The 17,603-nt window shown below is 40.2% G+C and overlaps 1 protein-coding gene across 14 annotated transcripts in view; it reads left to right on the plus strand.

Moving 5' to 3' along the window:
* Positions 1-17,603, plus strand: part of LOC123513902 (collagen alpha chain CG42342-like) — a 364,679-nt gene that overhangs the window by 281,591 nt on the left and 65,485 nt on the right. For 13 of the 14 annotated variants that reach the window (XR_006677477.1, XM_045271367.1, XM_045271376.1 and 10 more), the window contains 5 exons: positions 49-173; positions 2,310-2,409; positions 4,879-5,084; positions 5,708-5,752; positions 5,972-5,998. Coding sequence is in view for 13 of the 14 variants with exons in the window: in XM_045271367.1 (XP_045127302.1) it covers positions 49-173; positions 2,310-2,409; positions 4,879-5,084; positions 5,708-5,752; positions 5,972-5,998 (503 nt within the window). In the remaining variant the exon portion in view is untranslated. The remainder of the gene's footprint in view (positions 1-48; positions 174-2,309; positions 2,410-4,878; positions 5,085-5,707; positions 5,753-5,971; positions 5,999-17,603) is intronic. The other variant, XM_045271380.1, reaches the window with a different exon arrangement.

Raw genomic sequence — 17,603 nt, forward strand, 5'->3', positions numbered from 1 at the left:
TGATAGCCAAAGAAAGACCATTACTTGTCCATTTCCCTGGCTGTACAGGACCCCCTGGGCCACCTGGGCTGCCAGGGGACCCAGGACCAGATGGTCCCATGGGTCCTCCTGGGTTGGATGGGGAGGAGGGAGCACGAGGACCACGGGGCAGGCGGGGCAAGCGGGGTAAGAGGGTACGTACCTTGACTGTGAGCAGTAGACTAGGACACAGCAGCTCATCATGTCAGTCTGTCATAGACATGTATATGTACACTTCTGGGAAAACTTAGTTGATTTTTCTCACTGTTTATGGTACAGGTTTAATTAATATCTAACTCTGTTTCTCCTTCATCCTGTTTGTTCTGGTAGAGTTTTTACAAAAATCTTTTTCTTTCCAATGAACCAAGTTAGAGAATTCAGGAGTCTTAACATTCATTTGCATTTACTGCACTACATATTTACATTGGTGAGGAAGAAGTAGGAATTCATAGTTTAGTACAATACTCTTTAAAGTAGTAGTGGTGGTTTCAAGATTAGCAGTAGTAGACAAAAGCTTAGTGGCATGAGCTAACAATGAGTCAATAGTTAGTCCATGATGGAATCAAACAGTTATACTTACAACTCTTAACTTTTTGACATGTTAACACACAGTTGTAGTTCAGTTCTGTTGTCACATCAGCTAGATTAAATGAAGCTGAATGAAGATTAAAACATCCACTAACATACATATGCTGCTGTATGCATTATTAGTGCAGTTGTAATAGAAGTTGACCATAAAATTATCTCTGCCAAGACTTTTTTTTTTTTTTTTTTTTTGTGTGTGTGTGTGTGTGTGTGTGTGTGTGTGTGTGTGTGTTTCTGTGTGTGGGTGGGTGGGTGGGTGTGCGCATGTGTGTGTGTATGCATGCTTGTGCTTGTGCGCATATATATATATATATATATATATATATATATATATATATATATATATATATATATATATATATATATATATATATATATCGTGTGTGTGTGTGTGTGTGTATGTAGAATAATTATTTTATCATACACTTACTACTATTCAGGTATATGTATGGATGAGTGTTTTGCCATTGTACGTGTGCGTTGCAATAATGCATTAAGCCTTTGCCTTTGTGAGTGTGTGATGTGTGCCAATTGATTTGGATGTGTCTGTATTTGGTTGATCACAATTTTGTGTGTTGTTTTCTTTTCCATCTTGATTTATGTGAGCTTTAGGCATTGGTCTTGTGTCTTGTTGATGTCATTACATTGTCTGCATGTTGACTCTTATCTTTGTGCATGCAGTACCAGCATGCTTTATGAATGTGCATTTTAGCTGTAAGCTGCTTCCACATGCTTTCTAGTTGTACATACACAACTTTTTCTGAGTCCCTGTTCTTTATTAAGCTGTTTGATTTATTATAGGTTTTTATTTGATTCATGTATTTATTTATTGAGGTGGTGGTTGCTACTAACATAAGCTGGACTCATTTTTCTGGTAAGCTGATTAGTGAGTGGTCAGCTGGTGTTGGTGTTGGTGTTTGTTCATCTCAACCTTGTGTGTGCCATCACTAACCTCTCACACTGTTTGGGATCATTAAGACTGTATTCATCTTGAGTAAGTATTCTTTTTTTTACCTTACATAGATAACTTTATGTAACAAATATGCAAGTATAATATGTAGCTACTAACCAATTAAAACCACTGATTATTGCTTACAAACTTAATATTGCTAGATTATATATAATTTACCTATTAGAGAACAGAAAAATGCTTCTTAGCAGTAAAATATTGGGAGAATATCAAGTAATGATGGTGAAATGAGAGGTAATAAGTGAGGAATCTTACATGATCAACACAAGTTATTGGAACAAATGAAAAATCAATGTTTTAGCAACAATTCAAATACTTTTTTGTGTTTGTTGTATCTGTATTAGAGAGGCTTATTACATTCACCTCTTTACAAAGATATTCTATAATATATAAATGCTTCAAATGATCATTCCTTTTTTTTTTTTTTTATACTTTTCTGCTACAAAAATCATACTAAAGCAAGAAATGTAAATAGAGACCCAAAATATGGATTCATAACAAAGCTGTATGTTTAAGCCATGTGCACCAATACTGTATAGTGTTACAAGTACATGTTGTGTAGGTGGCCTACACCACACAGGATTTTTTATTCAGGATTTTTTTTTTTTTTTTTTTTTTTTTTTTTTGAGAAGTTACTTTTTTGAGAGAGAGAGAGAGAGAGAGAGAGAGAGAGAGAGAGAGAGAGAGGATAGAAAATGCTAGCACCAAGTGAGTGTCTTCCTGATGTGCCTGACAGGGGCGGCGTGGTGAGTCTGGCAGGGCAGCGGCACAAGGACTACCAGGGCGGCCTGGACCGAAGGGAGAACTTGGCAATGTGGGGCCTTCAGGAGAAAAAGGTGAGGCACAGGGAGCACCAGTGTAGATATGTGGATGTGCATCTCTGCAAGCCACAAGGCAGGTTGTTATTCCCATAGTGTATTGTTGTATACACTGTCTCTTACCAGTGTCAATGTGTGTGTGTGTGTGGGTGTGTGTATTTACCTAGTTGTAGTTTTACAGGGCCTGGGCTTTATATTCGTGTGGCCCCTTCTCCATATCTACACTTATCCAATTTTTCTTTAAAACTATGCACACTCGTTGCTGACACCACTTCTTCACTCAAACTGTTCCACGTCTCAACACATCTTTGTGGGGAAACTATATTTTCTAACATCTCTCAGACATCTTTCCTTTCTCAGCTTTTTACTATGCGATCTTGTGCTTCAAATGTCATATTCTTCTCTCAGGATCAGTTTCTCATTATCCATGTGGTCCATTCCGTTGATCAATTTATAAACTTGTATCAGATCCCCTCTTTCCCTTCTCTGTTCCAGGGTTGGTAGATCCATAGCCTTTAGTCTCTCCTCATATGTCATCCCTTCAAATCTTTCCTTTCTCAGCTTTTTACTATGCGATCTTGTGCTTCAAATGTCATATTCTTCTCTCAGGATCAGTTTCTCATTATCCATGTGGTCCATTCAGTTGATCAATTTATAAACTTGTATCAGATCCCCTCTTTCCCTTCTCTGTTCCAGGGTTGGTAGATCCATAGCCTTTAGTCTCTCCTCATATGTCATCCCTTCAAATCTTTCCTTTCTCAGCTTTTTACTATGCGATCTTGTGCTTCAAATGTCATATTCTTCTCTCAGGATCAGTTTCTCATTATCCATGTGGTCCATTCCGTTGATCAATTTATAAACTTGTATCAGATCCCCTCTTTCCCTTCTCTGTTCCAGGGTTGGTAGATCCATAGCCTTTAGTCTCTCCTCATATGTCATCCCTTCAAATTCTGGAACCATTCTTGTAGCCACTTTTTGTAGTCTCTCCAACTTCCTTATGTGTTTCTTTTTATGACAGGTCCACACTACTCCTGCATATTCCAATCTTATTATAGTACTTATCAATTTCTTCATCATTTCTTTGTCCATGTAGTGAAATGCTAATCCAATATTCCTTAGCAAATTATATGTCTCTCTAAAAATTCTATCAATATGGCTTACCAGTTGATTGTTTTCTTCCATCGTCACTCCTAAGTCCTTTTCCATTTTTACTTTCTCCAGTTCTACTCCATCTCCCATCTTATAGATTCCCACGGGTCGTCTTTCACTCTTTCCCATTTCCATGACATGGCTTTTGTCCACATTGAATTCCATTTCCCACTTTTTACTCCATTTCCAGATCTTATTTAGGTCTTCCTGCAGTATTTCACAATCCTCTTTGCTTTATAACTCTGCACAGTTTCATATCGTCCGCAAACAGATTTATGTAGCCGTTTACTCCATCTGGCATGTCGTTTATATATATGAGGAAAAGTATTGGCACTAATACTGACCCCTGCGGCACTCCGCTTTCTACTGCTCTCCACTTGGACTTCATATCTTTAACTACCGTCCTTATTTTTCTCCCCCTCAAATAATTTTCCATCCATCTCAATGTGCTTCCTTTTAAGCCACCCTTCTCCTCTAATATGATTGAGGTGTGTGTGTGTGTGTGTGTGTGTGTGTGTGTGTGTGTGTGTGTGTGTGTGTGTGTGTGTGTGTGTGTATGTATGTATGTATGTATGTATGTATATATATATATATATATATAGATAGAGAGAGAGAGAGAGAGAGAGAGAGAGAGAGAGAGAGAGAGAGAGAGAGAGAGAGAGAGAGAGAGAGAGATTTCTGTAAGGGCAACTACAATAGAAAATTTTCACTCATTTAATTAATAAGACATGAGCCAAAATAGATTTGTAATTTGTATTTTCTTAGTTCCTCTGTATATAGCACAATATGGTAATGTACTGTACATGAACATGCCTACTCCTTCTATGCATTAATTTCTTAACAGAAGGCACAAAGGCTACAAGAACCATCTTCAGACTTGCCAGTCATTAAAGTCACAATATCCAAAGGGATGATGTACTGCTGTGTACAGTATCACTGTAGATGTCAGGAGTGTTCAGTCCACAAAGAAAGTTACATATTTATTAGAATATTGATGGACCACTTACTGTTTTAGAGCTCATTAGTAATTGTTTAAGATTGTAGTTAAAACACTCATGTTGTTAATCACTTGTTAATTCAGCCATTTCATTAATTACAGTTTTAATCATGATTCTTTGTCTTGATACTTATAGAGTAGTTTGACTCAGTCTCGAGTTGGCATTTGTCCAGGGAACAGTTTTTTGAGCAGTCATCCCACAGCTGCTGTCACACTCTGTACTCTGCACCTGCCAAACTACAAACAAGCAAACTCTGTTCTGTGTTTGAGTTGCCATCCTCTACAATAGTATTTTTGTGTATGACCACCTGAGAATTTACACACATTTATTTTTATTTCAGGAGAGAAAGGCTCCATGGGCATCCAGGGCCCGAAGGGAGAGTTGGGGCCACGAGGTCCCCCAGGGGTGGACGGTATCCATGGGGAGTCTGGTCCACAGGGGCCACCAGGGCTGCCAGGTGCACTGGGCCCCAAGGGAGAGAAGGGTGAATATGGAGACATTGGTCCTCCAGGCCTGATGGGACCACCAGGGTTGCCAGGACCTCCGGTGAGTGGTGGTGGTGGTCAATGTCAGTGGCAGTGTGCAGGGAGGAGGTGGCTCAGGAAGAATATTATTGACATTTATGTTGTGCAGGGGATAAGATCTTTCTCCTTTTCTCTAAACTCACTTTGCCTCTTTATGAACAAGTTGAAGTAAAATTTATGTAAAATATAGAAAAAATAAAATTTATAAGTCAGTGAAACCAAATATGAAAATGTTGTGCAAAATCATTTAGAATTATCATCTTAAGTGCACAGACAAAATACACTTAATCTAAAACATTTGTGTATGAATAAATTATTTTCTTAAGTTTTCAAGTATGTGCATTAATGGCAGTTATATACTCTAAAGTATCCATATTCAGATTTTGTGATTATGCAAAATTTGTAGTGAGAGAATTTCCATCACCCTAGTTTTATATCTTTTAATATTATTTTATGGAGCATGAAAAATATGGAGCTTTGTTCTGTCTCAAAAATATTCTATGCTGCAGTGCATGTATAACAGATAATATTATTTCTTATTAGTACTTTGTGTATGTTACCATAAGTTCAGAGTAAAAGTTTTGTAATATTAATATCTAATATAATGCAAATGGGTGATGAACAGGACATGATTGCATCTTTCAGGGTCTGCCAGGCCTCAAGGGTGACAAGGGTGACAAAGGAGACTCAGTAAGTACATGCCTCATGTTTGCTTTGTATCAGCAACAGTTGACCTTGTCCTGGTCTCAAAAACATGTCTTAATTTCCTCACATTTTTTGTTGAAAATGCACAAATTTTATTATAATTATGCATTTATCATATTCTGATCATGTTGTTAATGTTGTATTTTGGGATTTTTAAAGGAGCATCCAGTACAATTATCATCTATTCCTTGCATTGTTTTCCAGAAACTGAAAAAACTCAGGAGAAGACAGGTGAGTTGTCTATGTGTATATTTATAGTAATTTGTAAGTTGTTTAGTACAGTATTTCATTGGCAGCTTCACTTAATAGCAAAATAGGCCAGTGTATGTGTGTGTGTGTGTGTATGTATTTACCTAGTTGTAGTTTTACAGGGCCTGGGCTTTACGCTCGTGTGGCCCCATCTCCATATCTACACTTCCAATTTTTCTTTAAAACTATGCACACTCGTTGCTGACACCACTTCTTCACTCAAACTGTTCAAACTTTGTGTGTGTGTTTTTTTTTTTTTTTTTTTTTTTTTTTTTTTTTTACATAGGGAAGAGGGCCAGCCAAGGGCAAAAAAAAAAGAAAGGCAGAAAAAAGGCCACTTGAGCGCTGGCTCTCCAAAGAGTAGAAAAAGTGCCAAGACCGTCAGCCAGAATTAGGGGAGCAAATGCCTCGATACGTCCCTCTTAAAAGAAGACAAGTTGTAGGAATTTGGAAATACAGATGCAAGGAGGGAGTTCCAGAGTTTACCAGTGAAAGGGATGAATGATTGAGTGTACTGGTTAACTCTTCCATTAGAGAGTTGGACAGAATAGGGATGAGAAGAAGAAGAATGCCTTGTGCAGCGTGGCCGCAGGAGGAGGGGAGGCATGCAGTTAGCAAGATCAGTAGAACAGTTACCATGAAAATAGCGATAAAATATAGAAAGGGATGCAACATTTCGGCGGTGAGAAAGAGAGCGAAGACAGTTAGTCAGAGGAGGGGAGTTGATGAGACGGAGAGCTTTCGATTCCACCCTATCAAGCAAAGCTGTGTGACTGGAACCCCCCCAAACATGCGAAGAGTACTCCATACAGGGACGGATAAGGCCCTTATACAGAGTAAGCAGTTGGAGGGGCGAGAAAAACTGGCGGAGACGCCTCAGAACACCTAACTTCATAGAAGCTGTTTTAGCAAGAGATGAGATGTGAAGTTTCCAGTTAAGATTATGAGCAAAGGACAGACCGAGGATATTCATTGTGGAACAGGAAGACAGTTGAGTGTCATTGAAGAAGAGGGGATAGTTGTCTGGAAGGTTGTGTCGAGTTGATAGATGGAGGAATTGAGTTTTTGAGGCATTGAAAACTACTAAATTTTCTCTGCCCCAATCAGAAATTTTAGAAAGATCGGAAGTCAGGCGTTCCGTGGCGTCCCGCGTGATCTGTTAATTTCCTGAAGGGTTGGACGTCTCTGAAAGAACGTGGAAAGATGTAGGGTGGTATCATCAGCGTAGGAGTGGATAGGGCAAGAAATTTGGTTAAGAAGGTCATTAATGAATAATAGAAAGAGAGTGGGTGACAGGACAGAACCCTGAGGAACACCACTATTAATAGGTTTAGGAGAAGAACAGTAGCCGTCTACCACAGCAGCAATAGAGCGGTCGGAAAGGAAACTTCAGATAAAGTTGCAGAGAGAAGGATAGAAGCCGTAAGAGGGCAGTTTTGAAATCAAAGCTTTATGCCAGACTCTATCAAAAGCTTTTGATATGTCTAATGCAACAGCAAAAGTTTCACCGAAATCTCTTAAAGAGGATGACCAAGACTCAGTAAGGAAAGCCAGAAGATCACCAGTAGAGCGACCTTGACGGAAGCCATACTGGCGATCAGACAGAAGATTGTGAAGTGACAGATGTTTGAGAATCTTCCTATTCAGGATAGATTCAAAACTTTAGACAAGCAAGAGATTAAAGCTATAGGATGGTAGTTTGAGGGGTTAGAACGGTCACCCTTTTTAAGAACAGGCTGAATGTAGGCAAACTTCCAGCAGGAAGGAAAGGTAGAAGTCGATAGACAAAGTTGGAAGAGTTTGGCCAGGCAAGGTGCAAGCACAGAAGCACAGTTTTTGAGAACAATAGGAGGGACCCCATCAGGTCCATAAGCCTTCCGAGGGTTTAGGCCAGCAAGGGCATGGAAAACATCATTACGAAGAATTTTGATTGTAGACATGAAATAGTCAGAGGGAGGAGCAGAGGGAAGGACAAGCCCAGAATCGTCCAAGGTGGAGTTGTGAGCAAAGGTTTGAGAGAAGAGTTTAGCTTTAGAGACAGAAGAGATGGCAGTGGTGCCATCAGGATGAAATAAAGGAGGGAAAGATGAAGAAGTGAAGTTATTTGAGATGTTTTTGGCTAGATGCCAGAAGTCACGAGGAGAGTTTGAGTTTGAAAGATTTTGACATTTCCTATTTATGAAAGAGTGTTTGGCAAGTTGAAGAACAGACTTGGCATGATTCCGGGCAGAGATATAAAGTGCATGAGATTCAGGAGATGGAAGGCTCAAGTACCTTTTGTGGGCAACCTCTCTATCATGTATAGCACGAGAACAGGCTGAGTTAAACCAAGGTTTAGAAGGTTTAGGTTGAGAAAAGAATGAGGAATGTACGCCTCCATGCCAGATACTAACACCTCTGTTATGCGTTCAGCACAAAGAGATGGGTCTCTGACACGGAAGCAATAATCATTCCAGGGAAAATCAGCATAATACCTCCTCAGGTCCCCCCAACTGGCAGAGGCAGAACGCCAGAGGCACCTTCGCTTTGGGGGATCCTGCGGAGGGATTGGAAAAATAGGACAAGATACAGAAATGAGATTGTGATCGGAGGAGCCCAACGGAGATGAAAGGGTGACAGCATAAGCAGAAGGGTTAGAGGTGAGGAGATCAAGAATGTTGGGCATGTCTCCAAGACGGTCAGGAATACAAGTAGGGTTCTGCACCAGTTGCTCTAGGTCATGGAGGATAGCAAAGTTGAAGGCTAGTTCACCAGGGTGGTCAGTGTGTGTGTGTGTGTGTGTGTGTGTGTGTGTGTGTGTGTGTGTGTGTGTGTGTGTGTGTGTGTATTTACCTATACGTAGTTGTATTGTACAGGGTTCAAGCAGGGCTCATAGTGTCCTGTCTCCATATCTCCATTTATCTAGTTTTTTCTTTAAAGTTATGCACACTATATGCTGTGACAATTCCATTATCCAGTGCATTCCATTTGTCTACCGTTCTGTGTGGAAAACTGTATTTTCCAATATGCCTCACACACTGCCTCATCCTGATCTTCTTTTCATGTCCTCTTGTCCTTCCATCTTCCGTCAACAGCACCAGGTCTTCTTTTTCTATCTTTTCACTATCATTTACTATCTTATATACAGTGGAGACTCATTACTCGAACGTCTAAATAGTTGAACGCAAAAGTTTGACTTAATACTCGAAAAAATACCTATTAGTCGACGTCCATCTATGTGGCAGTCCCACGCGCCCCACCGGTCCACCGCAGTCACTTTATCCTTCGCTGTTGTAAGTATAACATTTGTCCTGCACTTTCTCTCCGCAGCTTTTTTGTATTTAGAAGCTTAAAATGGTACCAAAGAGGCTTGTTAGTGGTGAGAATAATCCTACAAGAAAGAATGTAGTGACAACCACCGAAAGGAAAAAGGAGATTATTGATAAATACGAGAAAAAGGAAGAATAACCGATTTTGCAGTTGAGTACTGTATGGCTAAATCTACTGTAGCCACAATACTGAAGAAGACAGCTCATTAAAAGAGCTGATGTAGTGGTTGGTGTGAAAAGGCAATTTAAGCAACCTGTGGCAGTGGAAGAAATGGAAAAATTGTTGATTGGATAAACCAAAGGCAGATGGCTGGTGATTCTTTGTCAGAGGGCATAATTTGTGCGAAGGCTAGCCAGGCTGCTGTATCATGATCTTATTTGTGATACTACATCTGATTCCAATGATGATCTTTAAAGCAAGTAAAGGGTGGTTTGTGAATTTCAAGAAAAGTACTGGAATACATTCTGTTGTGAGGCTTGGTGAGCCTCCCAGTCAGGAGTAAACTTATACTATACGTCACTGTGTCACCAACTCCCACGATGGATGGTAGGAGCGACAGTGATTTCATGGTGTCTAATTCTGCCACCTCTCCCGTGTGCCTTACTTCTACACCTCAGGTCTCCTGCCATGTTGCGGGGAGACAACTTTTGAATAAGAGTGATATCAGAAGGGCTTTGGAATTAACAGTTTCTTCAATAATAGAGAGTGAAGATAGTGATGTTCTGGGCTCTATATGGATATAGGAGGTTCAACCTCCACCACCACCGCCAGCAACTCCTATTGTATGTATTTTATATATGTTTTTGCAAAAAATATACAAATTAGATCACTTTGCAAACATTTTGATTGAGAGAGAGAGAGAGGATACAAGTGGCCCGTTTTCTATCGCTGTAGCCAAGGTCGCTGGACCTGATTGGACGTAAGGCCACGTACACCGATGATACCACCTCATTCAACCTGTGATATTTTGGTAACCATAGAATCTAGAGACTTGTTTTTTTGCATTGCAAGGAGGAAGAGTTGCTTGTGGACATAACACCATTTGTTCTCACTCGTTTATTGAATTTCCAAGTGTAATCAGTATGTAAATACAGGCTATTTTGTGTGTTTCTCGCCAAACCTCCTGAGTTAGTGCGAGCTAAAAATCCCAACATCCCCAAGTTTTAGGGGTCAATTGTGATGAAACTGGCCTGTTTTGGAAAAAAAAACTACCAAACATGATTTATATAACAAAGGAAGAGAAGTGTTTGCCATGACACAAGCCCATGAAAGACAGGCTAACCCTGCTTCTGTGCGCCAATGTTAGCAGCGACTGCAAAATTAAACCGCTGCTTTTTTCCAAACTTGGGTTTGGCAATGGCTGGAACGAATTACCTGATTTATAGGTATCAATAGTCAAAGTTTTTAATACTCAAATGGCCATTTGGGATGAATTAAGTTTGAGTATTAAGTCTCCACTGTACATTGTTATTAGGTCCCCGCATTCTTTTCTATCTTGTAAGGTTGGCAGTCCCATTTCCTTCAGTTGTTCTTCATTTGTGAGGTCCTTTAATTCAGGCACCATCTTTGTAGTAATCTTCTGTATCCTTTCCAATTTTCTTATATCCTTTTCATAGCTCGGACACCATACCACTGCTGCATATTCCAGCCTTGGGCGTATCATGCTTGTAATGATTTTTTTTCATCATATCTTTATCCATGTAACAAAATGCCACTCTCATACTAGTCAACATCTTATATGATAATTCAAATATCTTGCTTATGTGTTTATCAGGGCTCAGATTTTCTTGTATGATCACTCCAAGATCTATTTCCTCTTTAGTCTTCATTATTTGCTCTTCTCCCATCAAAGAGTTCCATACTAGTCTTCTCTTACTCTTTCTTAGTTCCATTATATGGCATTTTTTGGCATTAAACTTCAATTTCCACTTCTTGCTCCATTCATAGATCTTGTTTAAATCTTCCTGCAACAGCAGACAGTCCTCTCTGGTTTTGATAACTCTTAGCAACTTTGCATAATCAGCAAATAGATTTATATAATTGTTTATCCCAATGTGAATGTTGTTTACATAAACTTGACACATAATGGGGGCTAACACTGACCCTTGTGGCACTCCACTAGTTACTTTACCCCAAGATGAGTATGTATCTCTGATCACAGTTCTCATTTCCCTATCCTTCAAATAATCTCTTGTCCATTCGAGCAAGGTTCCACGCAGTCCTCCTGTGTACTCTAGTTTCCAAAGAAGTCTTCCGTGCAGGGCTTTATCAAAAGCCTTTTTAATGCCCAGGTATACTGTGTCTACCCATCCATCTCTGTTTTCAAGTCCTGCAATAACTCTCAAGTAGAAGCTTGAACCCAAATTGTCTGTTTGATATGACTTGCTCCTCTTCTAGATATTTAACCCATTTTTCTTTGATAATGATTTTGCATAACTTCCCTACGACACTTGTAAGTGACACTGGTCTGTAGTTTAGTGGTTCAGTTGCCTTTCTTCCTTTAAATATTGGTATTACATTGGCTCTCTTCCATTCTAGTGGAACTTTCCTTCATTTGTCGAACTTTTAATTATTTCCAAAATTGGATCCAGTAGTTGCTCTTTACATTCTTTGAACACCCAGCCTGATACACCATCTGGTCCCATTGCTTTTCTGACTTCCAACTTATCCAGTAATCTTTCAATATCCTCTTTGTGCACTGCGATCTCCTGTAATCCTTTGTAATCCCATATCCTATTAGGTTTTGTGAAATCATCTTCTGCAGTGAACATCATTTTGAAGCTCTCATTCATTATTTCACACATTTCCTTCTCTGTTTGGTATGTCTTCCCTTCTTTAATTATTTTTTCAATTGTTTGCTTATTCTTTGTTTTGCCGTTTATAAACTTGTAGAAAAGTTTGGGTTCATCTTTGCTTATATCCACTACATCTTTCTCAAACTTTCTTTCTTCCTCTCTCCTTACTCTGATATATTCATTTCTGGCATCTTTGTACTGCCGTCTGTTATAGTCATTTCTCTGCTCTATAAGTTTCTTCCACGCTTTATCTTTTGCCTTTTTGCTTGTATGCATCTAGCATTGTACCAAGCATGTTTTTTTTCTGAACTCTGTAAACAGGTACAAACCTTTTACTCCTTCATTGTATTTCTGCAAGAATATATCATATTTCTCTTGTACAGTCTTTCTGCACATGATATTACTCCACTCAATATCAGCAAAATAAATCCTTTATTTTTCAAAATCTACTCTTGCATAATTTAATCTCTCTCCTTTATAGTCCTCTCTGTAACTTATCTTATCTTCCTCCTGCACTTGCATCTCTAATGTCACATGATCACTTCTCCCCATTGGACTAAGGTATTGTATGATTGGAGGGGGCTCTGGTTTCTTTGTGAAAACTAAGTCAAGCAACGATGGTTCTTCTTCCCCCCTGTACCTTGTTGACTCCTCCACCCACTGGTCCATTGTATTAACCATAGTCAACTGTAACACTTTCTTGCTCCACTGCCCAGCATTATCCATTACTTCCATCTCTCTCCAGTTTATTTTTTTACAGTTAAAGTCTCCAACTAAGAGTATTCTTCTACAACTATCTCTTCTTATCATGTTATCTAGACACTTTATCACCTCTCTTTGCATATCTTTATGATTTTTTTATCCCCATGTAGCTATTAGTCTTTGGTGGAACATATGTAACTATAATTTTTCTTTTCTTCAAATCTTCTGTTCTGATTGTTACTCCCATTACTTCCACTTTTTCCTCACCATATTGCACATCCTCCACACATACATTATCACGAACCATTATTAGCACTCCTCCTCCCTCTTTATCCTTCCTCTCCCTCCTCCAGGTATTATATCCCTCCTCTTTAAAGTTGACATGGATCTCTTTTTTCAGTTTTGTTTCAACAATGCACATTACATCTGGCTTTTTCTCTTTCAAATAATTCCTAACTTCCACTATGCTTGATAACAAACCCATCTATGTTAGTATAAGTCACTCTTAATTTATTGCCTCCTCCACGACCTCCTCTTTTTTCCTTAGGTACCACTTCTTTAGTTTCATATCCAGAACCCTCAAGTAAAAATTCTTCTTCTCTGTATCTGTCCTTTTCTCGTTTTTTTTCCTTAGCTTCACTTCATAGCACTTTCTCCTTTTCCCTTTCCTCTAAGTTCATATCTCTTTTTGTCCATATTTCCTTGTGATCAACGTCATCGGCCAGCTTCCCTTTTCTAGCTATAATTTCCTCTACAGCCACTTGAGATCTCATTTTCACCTTCATTGGTCTCCTACCCCCTTGATCTTGATCTTGATCTTGATTCTACAGGTGTCCCAGGATTTCTCCTGAGGCAGGCCTTAGTATTGGCAGCTCCTGTAGGGGATAAAAAGGAAAAAAAGGCAGCAAGAACCTAAACCAGACACCATCCTTAATACTACTAATCCCTGCATCTGGCACTCCACATTCTCTCCAGGAACTCCTTGACAGCTTCTATCAATCTTTCACTCGTGTCTCCACACAGTCCCAGCAGCAACACCATCCATTCCCTTCCAGTCTTCTCCACCCTGGCATCCCCGAGTTCCCTCAGCACCACTTGCATCATCTCATTTCTGTCTCTGGCATACTTCACACACTCCAGCATCACATGCTCCACCGTCTCGTCCTCTCCCATGTCACACATCTGGCACACTTTGCTGCGGGACTCTGACCATCTGTAACTCCTTGCATTCACATTCATGCACTGTGCCCTAGCTCAGAAGAGGAGGTCATCAGGCTGCCATCATACCACTTTTCATACATTGGGGCCTCTTTCTCCTATACCACTCCAGAGTACTCTTTTGTTCCATCCTAGTCCTCCATTCGCTCAGTCCAATACACTTCACCCTTCTGTCTATCTCTCTTCCACTTCCTACATCCCAGTCTGGGCTCTCCATTTCCAACAATCATGCTCCAGTTACTCTCAACATGCTTCCCCTCAACTCACTGGAATGCCCAACTAGTTTCCAGACCACTCTTCACTACCATCCTGACACACTTCTTCCCCCACCTGCTATTCCTAACATTACTTAGAAACACCTTCCTAACTATTCTTGCATCATTCATTTGTTCTAGCTTAGCCTTGAATCTCAGTGTTGCCTTCACATGCCTCTCTCTGAAGGTATTCCATCCCATGTCTCCCCTTAATGCCTCTATTGCTGCATACCCTGGTGCATTTAGAGCCATTCTTGCTACTCTGTTCTGTCCTATTTCTGGCTTCTCTAATTCACTTTCATTCCACGTCATCAGATCCATACCATACATGATGCTTGGAACAGCCATGCTCTTCCAAACTTCTCGCAGCACATCATACTTGCTGGCTCTCATCCTTGCTGCACTTCCTAGCAGACCCACCCACTGGTTAACCAAACTCATCTTTTCATTCTTTGCTTTCACACAGCCATATGGACTCATCCACATTCCCAGATACTTGTATTCCTCAGCCTGTTGCACCGTATTTTCTCCCAGTCTCCACACCAAGTTTCTTTCATCATCTGACCTATTCACAACCATCACCTTGCTCTTATCACTGCTGAATCTCACCCCAAAGTCTCTTCCATAGCCATCTACAACATCCAGGAGACTTTGGAGCTCCTCTGCTGATTCACTCATGACTACCACATCATCTGCATACAAGAGCACACATACCCTATCATTCCCCACCTTTACTCCTGCATTCATCCTTCTCATTCTGGCAGCCAGTTCTTCTGTATATAAACTGAAGAGGGTTGGTGACAAAATACAACCCTGCCTGACTCCTCTCTCACTCTTTACCCAGTCTGTTTCTATGTCTCCTAGTCTATATCTAGCTCTTGTGTCCACATACATACTTTGCACTATACTAACTATCTTTGAACTCCATCCAGTCTTTTCTAAGACTCTGCCTAGCATTCTTCTATTCACTCTGTCACTGTGCTGTCTTGTACTCGTTTGATAACAGTTTTGGCCATTTCCCTTTCTTCACGTTCTCGTGAATTTATTTGTATTTTTCTTTTCCCTCTTCCCATAAATCACGAAGTTTTTTTTCTTGTTCACTGCATCCCGCACCAAATCTACCTTTTCTTTCATAACTTCTATTACAGCAACTTTTGTGTTCTCCTGAATTTGCCTCCTTACCACTTCTGAAGATTTGACTTTTTCCTCTTCAGCTCTTCTTGCTCTTGTTTCCATTCATTTCTTAGTTCTTTCAACTTGTTATCACCTAGACCACCTTCTGCCCTGTCTGCAATACCGTCCTGCACTTTAGCCTGCAAGCTCTTTAAAAAGTTTTCATAATTTTGGCATGGGGTTTTTAGAACGTCATTTTGCTTCCTTATGTACTGAACCTTCGTGAGGCTCAGTCTCTTGTACTGGGCCTAAGTGAGGCTTAGGCCTAGTAAGAAAAGAAAAGAAAGATGTAACGAATCCAAGGGGGAGGGATGAACACAAAACTTAACAAAATAGACCCTTTACTTTAATTCAACAATGACCCATCACAGTCATGTAACTTTCTACCTATCCTACCTATATTATGGCAGACCTATGGGGGGGAAACCGTGGGTAACTCAGCTGTAGGTGAGAAGGTGTGAGGGTGCGTGTGGTGGCGTCCCGAGAGATAAAAATGGCGGCCCGTCCCTCGCGGCGTCCTGCTTCTCTCTCTCTCTCTCTCTCTGGTTGGGCCTGCTGTGGTGTAAGTGGCAGAGGGTTCCACAGGGGCGGTGCTGTAACCATAATAATTATCTCATGAGTTGTTCTTATCAGACCACGTGGCGTATTGCAGCTCCTCCTGGAGATGGTTGGAGAGTGTACCTCGAGACAAGAGCGGGTGATGGTCTGGGACGACACCACCGGTTGGTGAGATTACCACTCTACCGAGTGGTGCGGGCCTTCAGCCTAAAGGCGGCCCACAAACGACACCACCACGCTCCTCACCTTATAAGGCGGCGGCCATGATAACTGTGCACGCAGCCACCAGTGTTGCCAAATGAAAATTTTCTATGTCGCTAGATTCACCTTCAAAAGTAGCTAAAAAGTCGCTAAAGTCTTCTTATATATATATATATATATATATATATATATATATATATATATATATATATATATATATATATATATATATATATATATATATATATCACTTTATTTCGATGTTTTTCCAGATCACTCAACTTTGCACCCAATGAACATTTGCAGTATTTGCACATAGCCTTAGTGTCATCTCCCTCAACTTTTCTTAGCCAGTCTTTAAATTTTTCATCCTTTAACCAAAAGTCACGAAAATGCTGCAGTATTTTTACTCATCTTGCTGACTGTTCCACGGCAGAGCTAGACTGAGCAGGGGACTCAGCAAGCAGCACACGTATACGCTCTCAGTGACGCAAGCAAACGTGTATAATTCCCACAGTCCCGCGATCTCTGGACTGGGGCCTCGACTCTACCCAACCCCTGTCCCCACCCTCTCATCACTCGCCATTTAAAGTTTAGACTATCAAGCTTTTATAACTGTCTTCTGTTTATTCATTTATTTATGTTGGCCTACCTTTTAAAAATTAACATACCACAATTATTTTCCGATTAGTGTCAACTCTGTTGTCGCCAAATTTGTCGCTAAATATATGCGTAAGTAGCTAAATTTGAGACATGTCTCAAGCTGTTCTAATAAGTCGCTAAGAATGATCAAATATCGCCAAATTTAGCGACAAAATCGCTAAATTGGCAACACTGGCAGCCACACGTCATCCCTCTTCTCCCCCCTACAGGGACTCCCTATATAAGAATTCCTAGCTACATATATGAAGAGAAGATGAGGATTTGGACTAAATAAATACCCTCATATTGGATAATAATCCCCATCCAGTACTGCTACTCGGTACACTTATATACAGAATCTCCTTTCAATTCCTGGTTTATTGCACTGACTTTCTCACATTCAGCTACTCTCAATTTCAGGGCTGTGTTTTCCGTTATCAGTCGGTTTAGTTTGTCCATGAGACTGGACATCACCTCCTTCACATATCTTAATTTTCTTTCTACATTAATAAGCCTTCTCATATTACCTCGTTCATCCCTGAAACCCGAGAAATCTTTTTCCATAGTATCATCAGTCAGTTTCCTTAAACCAATAGGGGTTTCTATAAAGCGTTGGTTATCACTCGGCGTATGTTTTAATTCTGCCATACGCCTGGCAGCGCTACTTGGTTCCATCTCTCTCCCATTATTCATTCCTTATATGTAATCTAACACTTATTTAATTTGGAGATAGGA

The sequence above is a fragment of the Portunus trituberculatus genome, chromosome 37, assembly GCF_017591435.1.
Source record: "Portunus trituberculatus isolate SZX2019 chromosome 37, ASM1759143v1, whole genome shotgun sequence".
NCBI classification, from domain to species: domain Eukaryota; kingdom Metazoa; phylum Arthropoda; class Malacostraca; order Decapoda; family Portunidae; genus Portunus; species Portunus trituberculatus.